Raw genomic sequence first — 17,772 nt, forward strand, 5'->3', positions numbered from 1 at the left:
GGGTAAGGTAAGATCAGGGCTTTTATAGGTTGAAGTAATCAATCAACCACATTTATATGTATATATAAATAATAATACAAATAATATCGAGCCCCTCTGTAAACTGCAAGATATAAGTGTCTCAAATAGTCTTTTAATAAATAAATCCACCGGGATACATACATATACATAACTATAAATTGTCCATAATTGTTTCAAATTTTATTTATGAATTATCTCTAAATATTTTATTCCTACGTATCTCTATCTAGATGTGCTAATTGTTTCTATCTCATTCGGTAACATACCATATACTGTCCCCATACAATTTACATGTAAGCTGAAATTTCAGCAGCACCTCCTTATATTATCCAGATATATGTAAAATTCAATACTAATTAGTTGATACACCCACATGTAATCCATTATACATGCAATGGAAACCAAATAGTAAAGAACTACATATCTGGAGAAAATATAGGGAAACACTACCGAAATTCCAACTGCATGTAAATTGAATGATAATAATATGTCCAAAATGAGACAATTAAGAAATCCATAAAAAACAAGTATTTTCAGTGGAATGATTGTAATTGTTCAATATAAATTCCTAAACGGGAGGTATATTGTTAAACCTATAGGTGGCCTAAATATTAATTAATAACAACAGATGACAAATAATCATAAGCATCAATACTTAAATAATAAATATCAAAATATATAAAAAAAAAATAATTTATCCATGCAACTACAAGTCTATAAGTAAAAAATTTAAGAACAAATAACAAGATAATGCATTTATAGTAGACAAGTTAAGTTTGAGCAGTATAGTAGGAAAGTTAAGTTAATATATTTACTTCATACAAGTACAACTACAAGTCTACAAGACTACAACTAAAAAACTTAATGCATCAAAGTTAAGTTTTAATATTCTCCTTATCTTACTGTAGATCGAATCCATAATTTTCGTCGTCCAAGCTCAGGCTGGTGGTATCCTCTCCAATATACTCATTAACCTCCCATGAATTAGAAGGTGGGGAGACCGTTTCACCATGTTCTTGTATAGATTCAACTAATTTTTTCAAATTATTTTTATGAGGTAATTTATACGGAATACCAAAGATCTTGTAGAATGAGGCGAGTTTGGAAATAAACTTTGATGGCTTTTTGCTTGTCAAGCTCGGTCCTACTTTTGTGTCATGTTGTCGAGGAGCACGTTGTTAATATCTTAATGCTTCTCTCTATTCCTTGCTTAACTTCAAGGTTATTTGTAATTGCTCTTCTTCCGGTCTTCTTAATCTAGCTTCATTCTCATCTTTCTCTTCCCTACTTATTCTCTTCACCCTCTCTATTTTAGAATCTTCGTTGATTAGAACGGGTCTATTATGATATATCTTATGGTTAATTGTATTTGGTGTGGGGGAAGGAGTACAAGGCTTCTTGTTAGAGTTTACAAGAGCCTGATATAAAAATAGTACCTCATCTGATGCTTTGGGACATGGTTTTGCATCCCCCCCGTTAAGTGTAGTCTAAGCTGATTTGTTTTATTAACAAATCTGGCCCCACACAAATTACATTGGATTTTCATTCTTCCAGAGTTTGGGAAGTACACTTGCGATCCATAATCCCAAATATCGGTAGATGGATTATTTGAAAACATTGTTGCACACTATTTAGAATATTGTTAATTTGTTATAACTTATAATTTATAAACAAAGCATATTTAGCGAATGTTTTTTTTTTCTTCCAAAAATTATGCAACTAAACTACTAGAATTACTTCTATCATAATCAATTTGGACTTCTTATTTTATTCTGAATGTCTCAAGTCCAATCTGTTGGATTATAAGTTAAGGTCCAACTAATGTATAGTTTCTAAGCTTCCATGTGTATATAAAATCCAGCTCATCCAATAGGTTGACACAATCACATAGATCAACTTTTGAAAGCCTCAGAAACAATCATTCAATGAAACGACCACACTTTTATTTTGCTATTTACCAATACTTTAAATTATTTTATATGGTGTCACCTATATGATGAGTATATAAGGCCGACCTTTGCATCAGGTGATCCTCTTGGTGGGGCCAACCTGTTGAAAGGGTTGGATGTCACAAGCACTTAATAACTTAAAGTTATCATCGGGGTGGACTATAATCTGTAATCCAACCATACGACTTGAGACCTCTATTTTATTACACCACTGTTACAAAGAAGAGGCTCCTAAAATCTTTATTTAAAATGAAAAGTGATTGTGGAGATGGTCATGTAGGACTGTCAAGGTGTATCAGATCCATGGTAGATTAAGCATCCAACCCAATGTCCTTTTACATAACTTAGTTTTCAAAAGTATAGAAACTTTAATACTCTTACAGACTGTGATGGATAATATACAAATGCTTAGATATTGCACACATGGTATACAAGTACTCAAATTAAATCCTCAAATTGTGGTACCTAGTTTAGATGTATCATCAACCAATAAAACTAAGCTTAATTGTATTTGTATATAATTTGAATACATAGCTACATGTATAGTTAAATTACCTGATTTTGGTTATGGGTGTGCAAGAATATATGTGCCTGGCGTGCCAGAGTCGTATTCGACTCAAATTGAACCAAGCGCCTTATGACTCTAGGCACTGAAATGATCATATTAAGACTAGATTTGTGATATTATTTTTACTACTCATCACCCAACCCGACCCAACCCTAACCCGACTCAACATAGAGCTCAACGGCCCCAACCCGACAGAACCCAGCCCCCACCCCAACGACCCAAACCCCAACCTGACTCAACTCAGCAGGCTAGCGCCCAACCCGACCCAACCCAACCCAGCCCCCCCACCCAACTCAACCTAGCGAGCCAGCGTCCAACCCAACCTAATCCAACCCGATCCAAACCCCGACCCGACCTAACCCATCGCCCAACCTGACCCAATCTTATTCAAAAAAAAAAATCTACAAAACATCTAAAATCATATAATTATTATATTAATATAAATAAATAAAAAACAATAATCACCTACCTTTGCTTGTGGTGGCTGAATGGGCCAATTGCTGAGCGAGCCGAGTCAGGATTGGGTGCAGGTTGGCTCAGAGAGATAGGGAGAATGAGAGAAAGAGAGAGATAGAGAGGGGCAAAGACAATCTCTGGCTGGCAGAGTTGGCGACCGGCAGGCAACGGCGTGCAACGTGCTGGGTGCGGCCGTGCGGGAAGCGGCTGGGTGGGGTAAGGGAAAATAAGAGAGGTCGGGTAGGGTCGGTCGGGCAGGGTTTCTTTTATTTTATTTAAAAAAAAAAAAAATTTAATATATATATATATATATATATATATTATACATATTTAATATTAATATAATATATATAATATTAAAATTTTAAAAAATATTACTTGAGCTGAGTCGAGCTTGAGCTTCAAGTTTCGAGTCGAGTCAAGTTGAAATGCACCATGCTCGAACTCAACTCGAACTCAACTCGAGCTTTAGAAAATGAGCTTGACTCGCCTCGAGTCGGCCTTTCAAGCCGAGTCAATCCGAGCTGACTTGAGCTGAGTCGAGCGAGCTTTTTGAGCTAGCTCGACTCGTGTACGACCCTACGCACTACCATACCTTGCACATAGGAACTAGCCGAGCCAACCTCAGCTCGAGTTCGACTCGACTCGGTCCTCAAGCCTGACTGACTGACCAACTAGGCTCAGTTCGATAAGAAGCCTAGCTAGCTCAAGCCAAGTTCAAGTTCAAGCTTTTCAAGTCGAGTTTGAATTCGAGTTCAATCACCCAAATAAATAGAGGGAGGGTTACTAGCTCGAGTGCTTGGATGGGGACGGATTACAAGAGTTACTGACTCGAGTGCTCGAACAAGGACAAACACCAAGGGTTACTGACCAAGTGCTTAGATAGGAACGGACGACCAGACATGAACACTTGAATACTCGATCGAGAGCTCGAATAGGAAGATTGAGTGGATAAGGGCAACCGAGTGCTCGAACAAGACCAGATGGTTGGACAGGGACAACCAAGTGCTCAGACAGAGAAGGACAGTCAGACAAGAACAACTAATGTATTAGAGATTGAAAGATTGATTTGAGATGGAGAGGGAGAGGAAGAAAAGGCTGGTCGATTAGATAGGGCGAAAAAAGAAAGGGAATTTGAATGAGAGGAAGGGTTAGTCAGGACAGCTTGGGGGGGGAAGAAATTTAGGGTTATATATATATGGGAAAAGGTTCTATACGGTCAAGCTCATGGGAACTCCCCATGAGGTCAAGCTGTGTGGGCCCCACAATGAAACATCAATATATATATATATATATATATATATATATATATATATATATATATATATATGGGAAAAGGTTCTATACGATTGAGCTCATGGGAACTCCCAATGAGGCCGAGTTGTGTGGGCCCCACCATGATGTATGTCAAACATCAACACTGTGCATTTGATGGGTCCTCTTTAAATTACGTGATAGCCGTATACGGAACTCAGGTGGGCCATATAATCTAAAATCATGTGAAGACATGCCTAAAACATATAAAAGCATTTGGTGGGGCCCACTTGAAATTTGGATACGTCTGAAACTTGGTTGGACCCCTCAACCAAGTGGGACACACATAATGGATGGGCTAGATTTGTGAACCACATCTCGATGGGCCAAAAAATGATTATGAATATTTTAACGGAGGGTAACCCCTCTCAACTTTTGTATGTGGTGTGGCCCACACAAGTCACGGATTGACTTGATTTTTACGCCTAGGCCCACTATGAAATGGTGCATCGTACTGATGGGGTAGATGTTCAACATACATCATGGTGGGGCCCACACAGCTCGACCTCATGGGAAGTTCCCATGAGCTTAACTACACACACACACACACACACACACACACACACACACTCACGTGCGCACCTTTGCACACATGTCATAGGCATCTAATCAAACGGTTCATGTGATGCGAAATCTCATGAAACCCCAAGGTAAAAATTTTCACCCTAATCTAAAATTCTGGTGCGCCATAGCAAAGAGAAATGTAAATCAAGGGAGGAAATAGTTTTCATTTTTCATGGCTTACCAAAGTTTTGGATCAAAGTAAAAATTAGGCTGGGGTTCCATGAGGCGCCGCTTCACGGGGCGGTTTATATTTTGGAGTCACATCACATATGATGAGTTCTTAAAAAAGTTCACAGTTCCATGCAAACTAGTGGCAGCGGAGCATTCGGCTATATATAGAAACACACAAATGCTTAGCTGGGCACTCGGTCTCACAAGTTCTCATGAAAACTTTTTGAGAAGTCATCACACTTAATGTGAAACTAAAATCCGAACGGTCCACGTGATGCAGCACCCCATAAAACCCTCAAGGCCCAAAAATTACCTTGATCTAAAACTTTGGTGGGCCATGGAAAAAGAAAACATTTTCCTCCCTTGATTTGCATCTCTCTTTGCTATGGCCCACCAGAGTTTTGAATCAGGGTGAAATTTGATCCTTGGAGGCTTCATTGGGTACCACATCACTTTAATTGCTCGGATTTTGGGCCATGACACTGGTGCAAAGACTCACAGGTGAGCATGCCCGCGCACGCACACATATATATGGAAAAGTTTCTATGCAGTCGAGCTCATGGAAACTTCCCATGAGGTCGAGCTGTGTGGGCCCCACCATGATGCGTGTCGAATATTTACCCCATCAGTCAGATGCACCATTCCAGGGTGGGCCTGGGGCTTAAAAATCAAGTCAATTCATGACTTGTGTGGGCCACACCACATACAAAAGTTGAGAGGGGTTACCCTTCATTAAAACATTCATAGACATTTTCTGGGCCCATCGAGATGTGGTTCACAAATCCAGCGCATCCATTATGTGTGTCCCACTTGGATGAGGGGTCTGACCAAATTTTAGATGCATCCAAATTTCAGGTGAGCCCCACCAAGTGCTTTTATATGTCTTAGGCATGTTTTCACATGATTTTAGATGGTATGGCCCACCTGGGATATCCCATAATTTAAAGGGGACCGGTCAAATGCACAGTGTTGATGGTCGACATGCACATGGTGGGGCCCACACAGCTCAATCTCATGAGAAGTTCACATGAACTCGACTGCATATAACCTTTCCCAACATATGGAGAGAATTACCGTAACGCGACCTTTCATCCGGCATCTTTTATTAAGAGTCCAAAACTTACCTTCCCAACTTAGACCTTTGCACGTATGGACAGAACAATTCAGAACGAAAATACCTCTACTTTTCACATAGTATTGCATGTACGGACCAAGGCATTTTCGTTCTCAAATGCTAGGTCTAAGTTGGAAAGTTAAGTTTTGCACTGTTAATAAAAGACGCTGGATAAAAGGTAACGTTACAGTGATAATTTTCACACACACACGCATATATATATATGATATGCTCAGCGGTGGTGCGAACTCTTTTGAGAACGCATTACACGTGATGTGACTCCAAACTTTGAACGGTCTACGCGAAGCAACATCTCATGAAACCTCCTGGCCCAATTTTTAAATTGATCTAAAACTTTGATGGCCATAAAAAATGAAAACAGTTTCCTCCCTTGATTTGCATTTCTCTTTTCTATGGCCCACCAGAATTTTAGATCATGGTGAAAATTTGTTCCTTGAGGTTCAATGGGATTCTACATCACATGGACTGTTCGGATTAGACACCCACAACATGTGTGCAAGGGTGCGCACATGCATAGGTGCGTAGATCATGAAGAGTTTGAGCTCAGCTCAAAAATTTTTTGAACTAGTAAAAAAAAAAAAACAACCGTTCGACTCAGCATGAACCCAGCTTTGGATGAGTTGAGTTGGCCTAAGTGAGTTGAGTGAGTTAACCGAGCTAACTCTATTCATGTCCAGCTCTAGTAGGAACCTATTGCTATCCCTGGTTACCCAACTCTGTGGAGGCCACCGTGATGTATGTGTTTTATCCACGCTATCCATCCATTTTGCCATGTCACTTTAGGGCATGAGCTCAAAAATGAAGCACATCCAAAGCTCAAGTGGACCATGTCACAAGAAACAGTGGGGATTGAATGTAAACTATTGAAAATTCTCTGAGATTACGGGAGTTTTGGATCAAGGTCATAATTTTTTTTTTTTCCACTTCATCCAGGTCTTTGACCTTATGAATAACTTGGATGGTCCATAAACATCATGGTGGGCCATAGGAACATTGGTCTCTTGGTCTATAAATGAGCTGGCAAAACATATGTACGGCGTGGATAAAACAAATACATCATGGTGGGATCCACAGAGTTGGGCCACTAGGGATAGCAAGAGGCCTTCAAACTATCATAAGATCCACCACATCCAGCAGTTGTGAGGGTGTCAATGGGCCGGGCTCGGGCCTGAAAATCAGAAATTTGAATAGGGCTGCCCCAATGGCCTGAACAGTTCAAAATCTGGGCCAAGACATACCCCAGGCCTGGCCCACTGACAGCCCTAATCAGTAGCCTACCACACGTTCACTATGGAAACCCAAAAATAACATGATTCAATACTCGGGTGGGCCACACCATAGGAAACAATTGCCCCCCCTCAGTTTGCCCGTTTAATTCAGTCCCCCCTACCAAAAAAAAAAAAAAATTGTACTGAAAGATAAAGATTTCTAAAGATTTAATCAATTACACTGTTTAAAACAGAGTTTTCCATCCAGAGGCGATAACACAATATTTAGATTTCCTAAGGTTGCATTTAGTAAATATGAAGCTCTCCCCGTGAAATGGCAAGAGAATCACATGGCAGGTAGGGTGGTGGGTCCAACATGTCCATCCAGACAGTCTTGCCTGTGGATGGAAAATGGCCTGTGGCTTAAAATCACACTCGATCATCCTAGCCATTGGCCTTTCCAACGGAATTTGACTGGTTCTTCATTTTTAGCATCCATTTGAAAGTCATTATTCAAATGGCGAGGATATTCCTATTGTTGTGATTTTAAACCTTGGTCGCCCCATGGATCAGGTCGACCAGATATATGGTTTGGATCCAATGCACACCAGTCAGGCATCAGGTAATGGAAATAAAACACCCTCACCGTGCAGGATATGCTTAAATTAATTTTCACAGAAAATGTCTTGCTTTAAAAGAAAAGAAAAAAAGGCCTCCCCTGCCTTCATCTAATGCTGAAATTGTTGGTAATTTCTTTTATTTATTTAATTTTAAAATATCTTTAAAATTATTTTAAAATTACTATTCAACACTTTTAAATTTTCAACGCTTAAATTAAATTTCAAAAATGAATTTTCAGTTTATCAATTTGAAACTAACATCATAAACAATAAATAAGCATGGCCCAAATATGGCAGAGAAGTGATAAGGTAGTAAGGCTGTCAATGGTTAGGCTGGGCTCATCAGGCTTTCAGGCCGTGTTTAGGCTGGAATACTAGGCCTGAGGGTTGGATCTAGGAATAAAATTTAAGCCCGTTTAATAATTGGGCCGAGCTTGAACGTCATTTGCCCGATTAGGATTTGAAGGGGATTGTTTGGTGTACCACACCTCCCACATTGGTGATGTGTTGATGTGCCAAAGTTCTGTGGGGATGTATGTGTTATATCCGCAGCCTTCATCCATTCTACGAGATCATATTAGGGAATGAGCCCAAAAATGAGGGAGATCCAAACCTCAAGTAGACCACACCATAAAAAGGAGTGGGGATTGAACGCCTACCATTGAAAACTTATTGGGGCCACAGAAGTTTTAGATCAAGTTGATATTTTTGTTTCCCCTTCATCCAGGCTTGTGTGACCTTATGAATAGGTTGGCTGGCAAAATAAACGTCATGTGGATTCTAGACCGCACACTTTCAGGTCCTTGTAAACAACCTATAGATGGAGCCACTATGTGAATGGTGCATGAAAGGTCTGATGCTAAAACTGGCCTTGATGGATGTGGGGGAACAGTAACCTGCTTTGAATTGCATACACCTAAATATAGGAAGCACTCAAAATCATTGTTTTCTATCATTTAGAGTGGCAGCCTCAGGGCCATTTCACCACGTGTGTACCTATAATACAGTCCAAAACATAGGCATCGGCTACCATCCCATTACAAAATAAGTTAAAAAAAATTTCCCCTTAAATCAGCACATGCATAAGAGATCTAATCCATTCATCAGGTTAGTCCAACCTTATATATGTTTCCCCTAAAAGAAAATCTGGTTCCATTAACTTACGGGTCAATATTAGAACACATGTGGATGGTTGATTCTTGTACTAGGAAATTAATATAATGGTATCATTCTGATTGATGGTTGAATGGTTTAATTTGACCACTTGTGAGCCTAAAAATGATGCAGATGTAAAGCTCAAGCGGACCACACCAAAGAAAACAGGTTGAAAGGTGGCACTTGTATAAATGTTAAACCTCTTGTGCCCAAATGAATAACTTGCTACTATCATCTTCTCATGTAAATGTCACACAACTCCTTAAAATTAACAATTCCCTACATCCGTGTATATATATATATATATATATATATATATATATATATATATATATAAAGTAAAAAAAGAGAGAAAGAAGACTTCAAGCTTAATAATAAAAATACCAAGAAAAGATATCTGAACAAGAAAAGAAAGGCCAGCGTTACAAATGTGAAAATAAAGATCCTAAAGATCTATGTGAATGTCTTGAAATCCATTCTTGCAGACTGTGATGCAAAAGTCTAATGGATTCTGCCTCATCCAGACAAGTTACAAACTCAGAAAATTCTTCGCTGACATGGAGTTGAAAATCAGTGATCAGAAAGTATGCATGGGAACCAATAGATTCTTGATGCCGCAGGCATTATGACTGTGAAGATCCTATTGCGAGGTCAAGTTAATCTGCTCTTAAATGATACTAGGTGTCAAATGTTCCTCGATCCAGTGCACAAATGCATAATCTCTATATGCCCACATGTGTATGAGGTGGGCCATCTACAGACCACCACATGCGCCATCATGGCATAGGCAAGAGATCCAAGGAACCACAAGGTGCCTCTCACATCACAAATATCCTCAATGAGAAAAATAAAATAAAATCAAGATAGTCTAGTCATCAGGTGGCCCACAATTTATAAAACAAATAGAAGCATGTATGAGACTTGGAAAACTTTTCCTATGCTGTTTGCCTGTTCAAACATGTAGCCCAGTTGATTGTTGAGTGGACTATCCTGATTCCTCGGACAGCAAAACTACACAATGGACCCATCACACACCCAAGTGCCATGTTGGAGCACATGGACGCATGTACATGAGCTGCCTTGTACCCGTGTGGGGGACCTGTAGGTCTAGCAAAGTATAAAAATGCTCTTATAACAACGAAGAGCCAAAGCTTTTTTTATTGTTTGTGATTCTTGCAAATAGGAAGTGAGAGGGGTAGTTTAGGCAATATACAGGTTCCTCATGTGCTAACTGGTTGCTGATTTCTCTACAAAATGATCCCCCAAGTAGCCCTATTAGAGAAAGTACCATTGCTCTGTACCTTGGTAAATTACCTTCATGTTAGGATACCTTGGGGTATGGTAGACCACCTTGATTTTCTGACTCTGACCAAAATGCCCATCCATTTCCCCATTTGAAGTGAATCAACTCCACAGATTTGGCACATTTTCTTCATCCACGCCAGTGTTGCAGTCAATCAAATGCCAATATGGGGCAGTTTCTGTCAGAGCTTTTGAATGTAGGGGCATTTCAGTACGATTTCCCTTGAGGTGGTGGTGGCTCGGATGTGGTTCTCTTAACATCTTTCAAAAATCCTGTAAAGCTTCTCCAAGGAAGCAACCTGTTAAAAAATCACGAGGGAAACAGATAAGCTAAACCATCAAAATGGCATCAAGTTGGCAACATAACTAGCTAAATAGCACTAGTTAAAATTTAAAGTATATCATAGTCACCTAATTCCCTTACTACAGTATCTTTTTTCTTCTTTTTTTTCTTCTTTCTTTTTGTATATGTGCGTGTGTAACCGTGTATCAATGTTTTATATAGTGAAGAACGTGTGGTCATAACCATTACAAGTTACAGGGTCAAAACGACCGTTACAGAAAAACAGGCCGTAATGGTCTAGTAACAATTTTTTCAAAAAATAAAAATGGCCGTCACGGTCCATATCATAACAGTAACGGTGGTGGCCGTTACAGCCACCATTACTGTTTTGGAACACCTCGGTGGCATGGCGTTTACCCTTGTGAAGCGTGAAGCATAAGCTACATAGTGTGTAGCGTAAGCTACACACTACTTATAGATTTTTAATTGAGGTTGCATTTGGTTGCACCAAATATTATGAATTTCATGAGATTTTGCACCAAATTAGACTAATCAATAATAAAATTTCATAATATTTGGTGCAACCAAACACAACCTATAATATGAAAAAGATGGTAAAGATTAAGTATAAAGATTTAAAAAAGGCAATGTGAAGCAGGACAATTAACCACTTCCTCTAAAAGCTCGAACAGATAGAGTACGACAAATTAATCCCTTAATCTCATACCCCATGCCCCAAATCCATGGGTTAGGTCATCGGCTGAACCCTCCTCGTGGGCCCCAAATCCATGGGTTCCACCCCCTAGTGGGCCCAAATCCATGGGTTTTGTCTCACACAAGCCACCCGCCTCACACGAGCCCTAAATCTATGAGTTCCGCAGGCCACCCACCTCGAGTGTGCACCTGCATCCCACAAGCCACCCCACTCGAGCCCAGTGTGAAAATGCCCACACATTAATCACCCCCAGTGAGGAATCTCGAATACAAGACCTCCCACTCTGATACTATTTGATGCAGGACAATTAACCACTTGCTTTAAAAGTTTGAACTGATAGAGCATGGCGCATTAATCCCTTTATCTCAGCCAAGGCCCCAAATCCATGGGTTCCGCCCCCTCGTGGGCCCCGAATCTATGGGTTCTGCCTCACACGGCCCCCAAATCCATGGGTTCTATAGGCCGCCTACCTCAAGTGTGCCCCCGCATCCCACATGCCACCCCACTCGAGCCCGATGTGAAAATGCCCCCGCATTACAATGGAACTGATTTAATGTTGTTACTTATATTATTTTACTTAAATCATTGAAAAGATCAAATAGTTTTTATTGAAAATAGAAAAATGCATCAAATTATTAAAACATTAATTGATTTCAATGTTTTAGTGAAAAATATTTTTTAACATAAGCTATGTAGTGGGCGCATAGGTTGTGTAGCATGTGACCTATGCAAATTAGTAAGCTATTTTCATGAGCTACATAGCGTTAAAAGGAAGCTACGCTACGTAGCATAGCTTAGCCTTAACGCTACATAGCTCATGAAAATAACTTAAGTCACGTGTAGACTATGCTACTTCATAATTTGCATATACTACACACTACACAAACTACGCCGCATGCTAAGTAGGTCATGTTGCAAGTTATTTTTCACTACAACATTAAAAACAATTGATGTTTTCAATGATTTGTTATACTTCTTTCTATTTTCACTAAAAAATAGTTGATCTTTTCAATGCTTTTAGTGAAATAATATAAGTGACAGAATACAATCGGTTTCGGTGCTTTCTTTACTTTAGATTGTGTTTGGTTGCACCAAATATCATGAAAATTTGTTAAATTTCATTATTAATCAGTCTAATTTGGTGCAAAGTATCGGTCATGAGAGAGAGAGAGAGAGAGAGAGAGTGAGAGAGATCTTGCGCCAATACAGGGAGGGAGAGAGCTTGCGCCAATACTTGATCTTAAAGAGTATGAGGCACATGCCATTTTGGCTGGGGTTGAGTTGTCAATCCTGAAACTAACTCGTGGGGTCCAGTTTCCCATCTTGAGACTGACTCGACCCCAACCCTAACCAACCCAACACGATCCGACCTATATTCAGGTTGGACCAATCCAGTTCGGGTTGAGCCCAACCCAAGTCACACTTGTACAGACATTGATTTTATATATATATATATATATATATATATATATATATATATATATATATATATATATTAAAAGTCGTAAAAGCTCAATAAAAGTATTCATGAATCTACTCAGTTCTTGGATTATTTAAAAATATATAATTAGGTGGAATGGGCTAGAGGGAAGAACCTGCACAAAAGTTCCATTTGTAGCCATTGTGTTCGGCGGCTTGAGAAATAGTCTCATCGATGGGAACAAGACGTGTTGAATGGTCCATTCACGTTGAGCCCACGCCGTCTCTGCCTCTGAAAGTAATTCATGGTCAAAGTCATCCTCTGCATTGACACCTTCCCCTGTGACATTGTCATAAGAATCAAGATTAAAGATTAATGGAAGTCATTTAGGTGCATTTGCATGCACTATCAAACCAAATAGCAATAATGAATCTAATAATGTGGAAACAAGCAACTGAAATTTCCTTCGCATTTATATTAAGGATGTGGACTACTCTTAAATAAAAATGTGAAAAAAAAAGAAAAAGAAAAAAAAGCTCTACTTCTCAAAGGCCTAGACTCTTGTGACGACAGTTCACCATTTCAAAAACTATGGTGACTCATCCTCCCCACATGTGGCACTCATGCAACACCATCCAGACTCTAGACAATCGAAATTTGGGGCGTATTATGGATGGAGCATATCCTTAAAATCAGACTTATCAGAAAATCTTAACCATCCATCCAATCGGTAACAAATCAATTGTTAAAAGTAAAATAGTGAGTGGTTTAAAAAATTATCATTGTTGTCATCATCTTCGTTGCCGTCAACATCATCTAAGCATCCCAATTAATTCGGGTTGGCCACATCGAACTTGTATCTCTATTCCATTCTATCAAGGACCATATCCTCGGTTAAACCATAGGTCATAAATCTTTTCTTCCTACCTTAACTTTTCCCTCTTCTTATTACCTACTGGAGCTACTCCCTAAGTTGCCTCAACAACCTCATTTCAGCCGCACATTGTATGAATGTGTTATTCATTAATTGCCCAACATTTTGTCTAATAAAGCATGATTGGTCTTGTAGTTGGCATATAAAATCTCTCCTTCAATTTGATTGGTATGCAGCAATCACATCAAACTCCATAGGCACATCTCCGCTTAATCCATCCTATGACTATGAGCAAAATCCTTTTGGATCTTTTCATTCTCATAAATTATTGACCCGATATATCAGAAGTGGTAATTTTAAGTTACTCGGCCATCAATACTAACCAATTCCTCATTCCACTCCTATTGTAATATAAATTGGCATTTCATATATTTTGTCTTTCTGTCTTATTTTAAAATCTTTAGAATCACCACATACCTCCACAATTCTAGCTTTGCGTTTGCTCGCCTCATCTCATCAACTAAAACTATATCATCCATAAACAACATACACCACAAGATCCTTAACCATGCCAATTAGGCTCATTAGCTTCATAACACGGACGGGATTTTCTCTAGGGAACCTATTCTATGCATTCTCTAAGGGGTCGTTTGGAGGCCTGTAATTTTTTTTGTTGTAAACACATTACACCTGAAAAGAGTTTAAAGTGTAATCGGTTTACATGCTATTCTGTTTGGCTTTTAAGTGGCAATCTATTCATAGGTAAATAAATTGTGTGTTTGGCTAGCCTGTAAAGTGTTTACAATGAATAAAGTAGGTATTCATACCATAGAACTTGGGCAGTGAACCTTCTAAAATCTGCAAATCACATAAGAAAAATGATAAAGACATCACTTCACGCACACCTTTGTGTACAAATCAAGGGAGGTGGCAGGCCGCACCAATTTCTCTGTGGCTAAGCGCATATCCATGTTCATGTTGAAGACCCCATGTGCATGTTCGTGCATCTTTGAAGACCCACACTAGGAAGATGCATGTGGGCTGTATATAGGAGCTTGATAGACACATCGGACAGTTGGACCGGGTGGACACGATGATCGGACTGTTCGATCATCATTGTCGGACATCTTAATCGTGGACCCCCATGGGCCACAAAATAATTTAGCTGTTTAGATTGTTTACGTGCTTCGTTATTTTTGGTATAACTTGTATTGATGTTGAGATTAGGGAGTTAGGAATAATTTTTAATTTATTAAGCGTCTTTATGTTGAGAATCTTATCTGAGAGCTCCTTTTTGTAAAAGGTCTTTTATGAGACTATAAAAGAGAAAAAGGGAGGGGGGTGGAGCCCTAATGCCATTATTTTGAAAAAAAAGAAAAGAAAAGAGAGAGAGCTATGTTTTTTATTCTTCATATGATATGAAGAAGCCTTCCATGTGATTTGGAAGAGAGATTGGTGTGAGGCCAATCTTCCATCAAAGAGAGCACGAGGTTCTTATCTATCCCTTCGAGCTTTTCATTACAAGGTATTTATCACAATTTTCGATTTCTCCCATTTAGATTCCTCATAACCCCTTCCAAACATTTTAAAACATTCTCCTTCATCGTTCCCACATCAATCCTGACCTTGGGAGCCAAAACCATACCCTACCAAACCCAAACGTGCGAGTGTACAGCCACATGTGTGAGCCCGCAGGGTTGGCCGTATGGTTCCCCTTCATTCCTTTTGTTTCCTTTTCTTTTCCCATCAAAATCCTCTCCATTCCCCCATCCAAACCCAAACCCTAACACCCGATTCCAAAATCACCAATTTCAACAATAATCCCAATTCACAAACCCTAATTCCCACATTCACTTCGTTCCTCTTAAATCCCTAACCTCTATCTAAAACCCTAATTCCCCTCTAATTAAAGCCTAAACAACGAATCCCTTCACCCAATTTACAACGAATCCCTTCACCCAATTTCAAGTTTTTCCCAATTTCCCCAAACCCTAACTTCATCCACACCTAAATCTAGTAAACCCTAGGTAGTATTAGACATTCTCCTTTGAAATAGGTTTAACCCTATGGTATTTGGATGTTACTACATTCATTAAATCCTAGTTTTCCTCAGTATTCGAAATATCGGTATCGCATTATGTATCGCACCTTTGGGATATAGATACATATCGGTTATCACGTGGGATATATCGGTTGTATCGCATAATGTATCGTTGTTGTTGGAAACACGGGGAAATTGGTCGATTTTTTCAATGAAACTTCAGTGATTGTTAAAAAACACATCAACACACACTTATAAATCAAAACATTACAAAAAATATGTGCACACAATAGGTTTTCTTTGTATGGGGTCATAATCTATGCATTGTCTAACTGATGCAAGTATATTCAAAGTTCGTTAATATAATTTATAAATATAAGAAGACGTGTGGAAACACAACCGATACATTCAAAAGCAAAAGAAGAATCACTAGATTAGGTTACATACATGTTTGATTTTATATTTGGACATAAGGATTGCAACCAATTTGCGACCAAGTGGGAAATTTTGATTTTTTCAACTTCCCGCAACTCGGCCCATCTCCTCCAAATCTCAAAATTGAAGCTCCTAATCCATGTATTTGTAACAATTTGACGCTAATTTAACATGATTTACTGGAAAAAAAAGGGATTAAAAATCGAAAATGCTCATCAAATCTAACATGTGAGATATATTGCACTACTTGTGAGTTTCATATCGCACAGGTGGGATACAAGATATATCGTGGGATATATCGGTCAATATCGTCGATATTTAAAACACAGATTTTCCTTATTTAATAGTCTTGTAGGATTATGCTTGGTAACCTGGGCTTGAATTATACATGATCTCCTTTTGGAATTTTGGTATTTGTGATGATGGTAACAAGTTTTGTGATTTTTATTAATTAATTTAATTTTACTGGTTGATCTCACACAATATTTGAGTTCATACATCGGTCCTTTGTCAAAAGACTTGATTTTTCTAGGGCCGTAAGAGAGCATTAGAGCATGCACACACTAAACAGATTGGATGTCTTCCACCCATCACAGTGGGCCCCAAATGCAATCTAGAAATTTTTAATGGTGGACGTCCCATCCTTCCCTCGTGTGGTCCATTTGATAATGGACAAGCTGTTTTTTTAGGGCCACAGGAAAGCATCAAGGGAAGTATGTGATGGATAGATTGGATATACCATACACATTACGGTGGGCCCCACGTATCATGAGTGCATATTAACCATTGTGTTCAAACATGTATAATGCCTTTTTAGCTGTAAAGACTTTTATTTGTAATATGAAACATGCCTTTTTACTACGTTTCATATTATAGCTAAAAGTTGTAATATGTTTACAGCCTATAAAGTTTTTACAGGCAAATACATGCATCTAAACAGCCCTTGTAATCCCTTTACAACTTAAGGACTTTACAAGCATCCAAACGACCCCCAAGTAATAAGAGCATATGGAGATCCTTTCTCCTCTCCCTGAACTTCTCCGTCAATTGTCCTAGTAAGAAAATGGTCTTAATGGTTGACTTCCCTAGCATAAAGCCAAACTGATTTTCTAATACATTTGTCTCATGCCTCAATCATTGCTCCGTCACTCTCTCCAAAATTTTCATAGCATGACTCGTAAGTTTAATCCCATAGTAGTTAGTGTAGCTCTATATTTCTCCTTTATTCTTATAAATAGGTAAATTTCTTTAACTTTTGTAACTAGGTACCACGATACTTTCCCTACATTTGTTTGCCATCTTCATTGTTCTTACAAGCTACAACCTTATTAAACAACTTAATCTACCAAAATAAATCAATCTCTCTCATGTGTATTGATATAAAATCTGGTCTAAAGGCCTTTCCGGTCTTCATCTTTCTCAAAACTTCTTTTACTTTAGATATCATAATCCTAAGCAGTGTTGTCAAAATCCTACGATTTACGTTTTGAGTCAAATCTTAAGAAAAACTATTTGAAACCCTTTTTATATGAATCCTACGA

General features: G+C 38.8%; 1 protein-coding gene across 2 annotated transcripts in view; it reads right to left on the minus strand.

Moving 5' to 3' along the window:
- Nucleotides 1-10,076: 10,076 nt before the first annotated feature.
- LOC131236769 (DNA mismatch repair protein MLH1) overlaps nt 10,077-17,772 on the minus strand; it is a 40,868-nt gene continuing 33,172 nt past the window's right edge. For both annotated transcript variants that reach the window (XR_009166872.1, XM_058234194.1), the window contains 2 exons: nt 13,057-13,220; nt 10,077-10,762 (listed from right to left, as the gene is read on the minus strand). Coding sequence is in view for 1 of the 2 variants with exons in the window: in XM_058234194.1 (XP_058090177.1) it covers nt 10,718-10,762; nt 13,057-13,220 (209 nt within the window). In the remaining variant the exon portion in view is untranslated. The remainder of the gene's footprint in view (nt 10,763-13,056; nt 13,221-17,772) is intronic.

The sequence above is a fragment of the Magnolia sinica genome, chromosome 2 (assembly GCF_029962835.1).
Source record: "Magnolia sinica isolate HGM2019 chromosome 2, MsV1, whole genome shotgun sequence".
Taxonomy (NCBI): domain Eukaryota; kingdom Viridiplantae; phylum Streptophyta; class Magnoliopsida; order Magnoliales; family Magnoliaceae; genus Magnolia; species Magnolia sinica.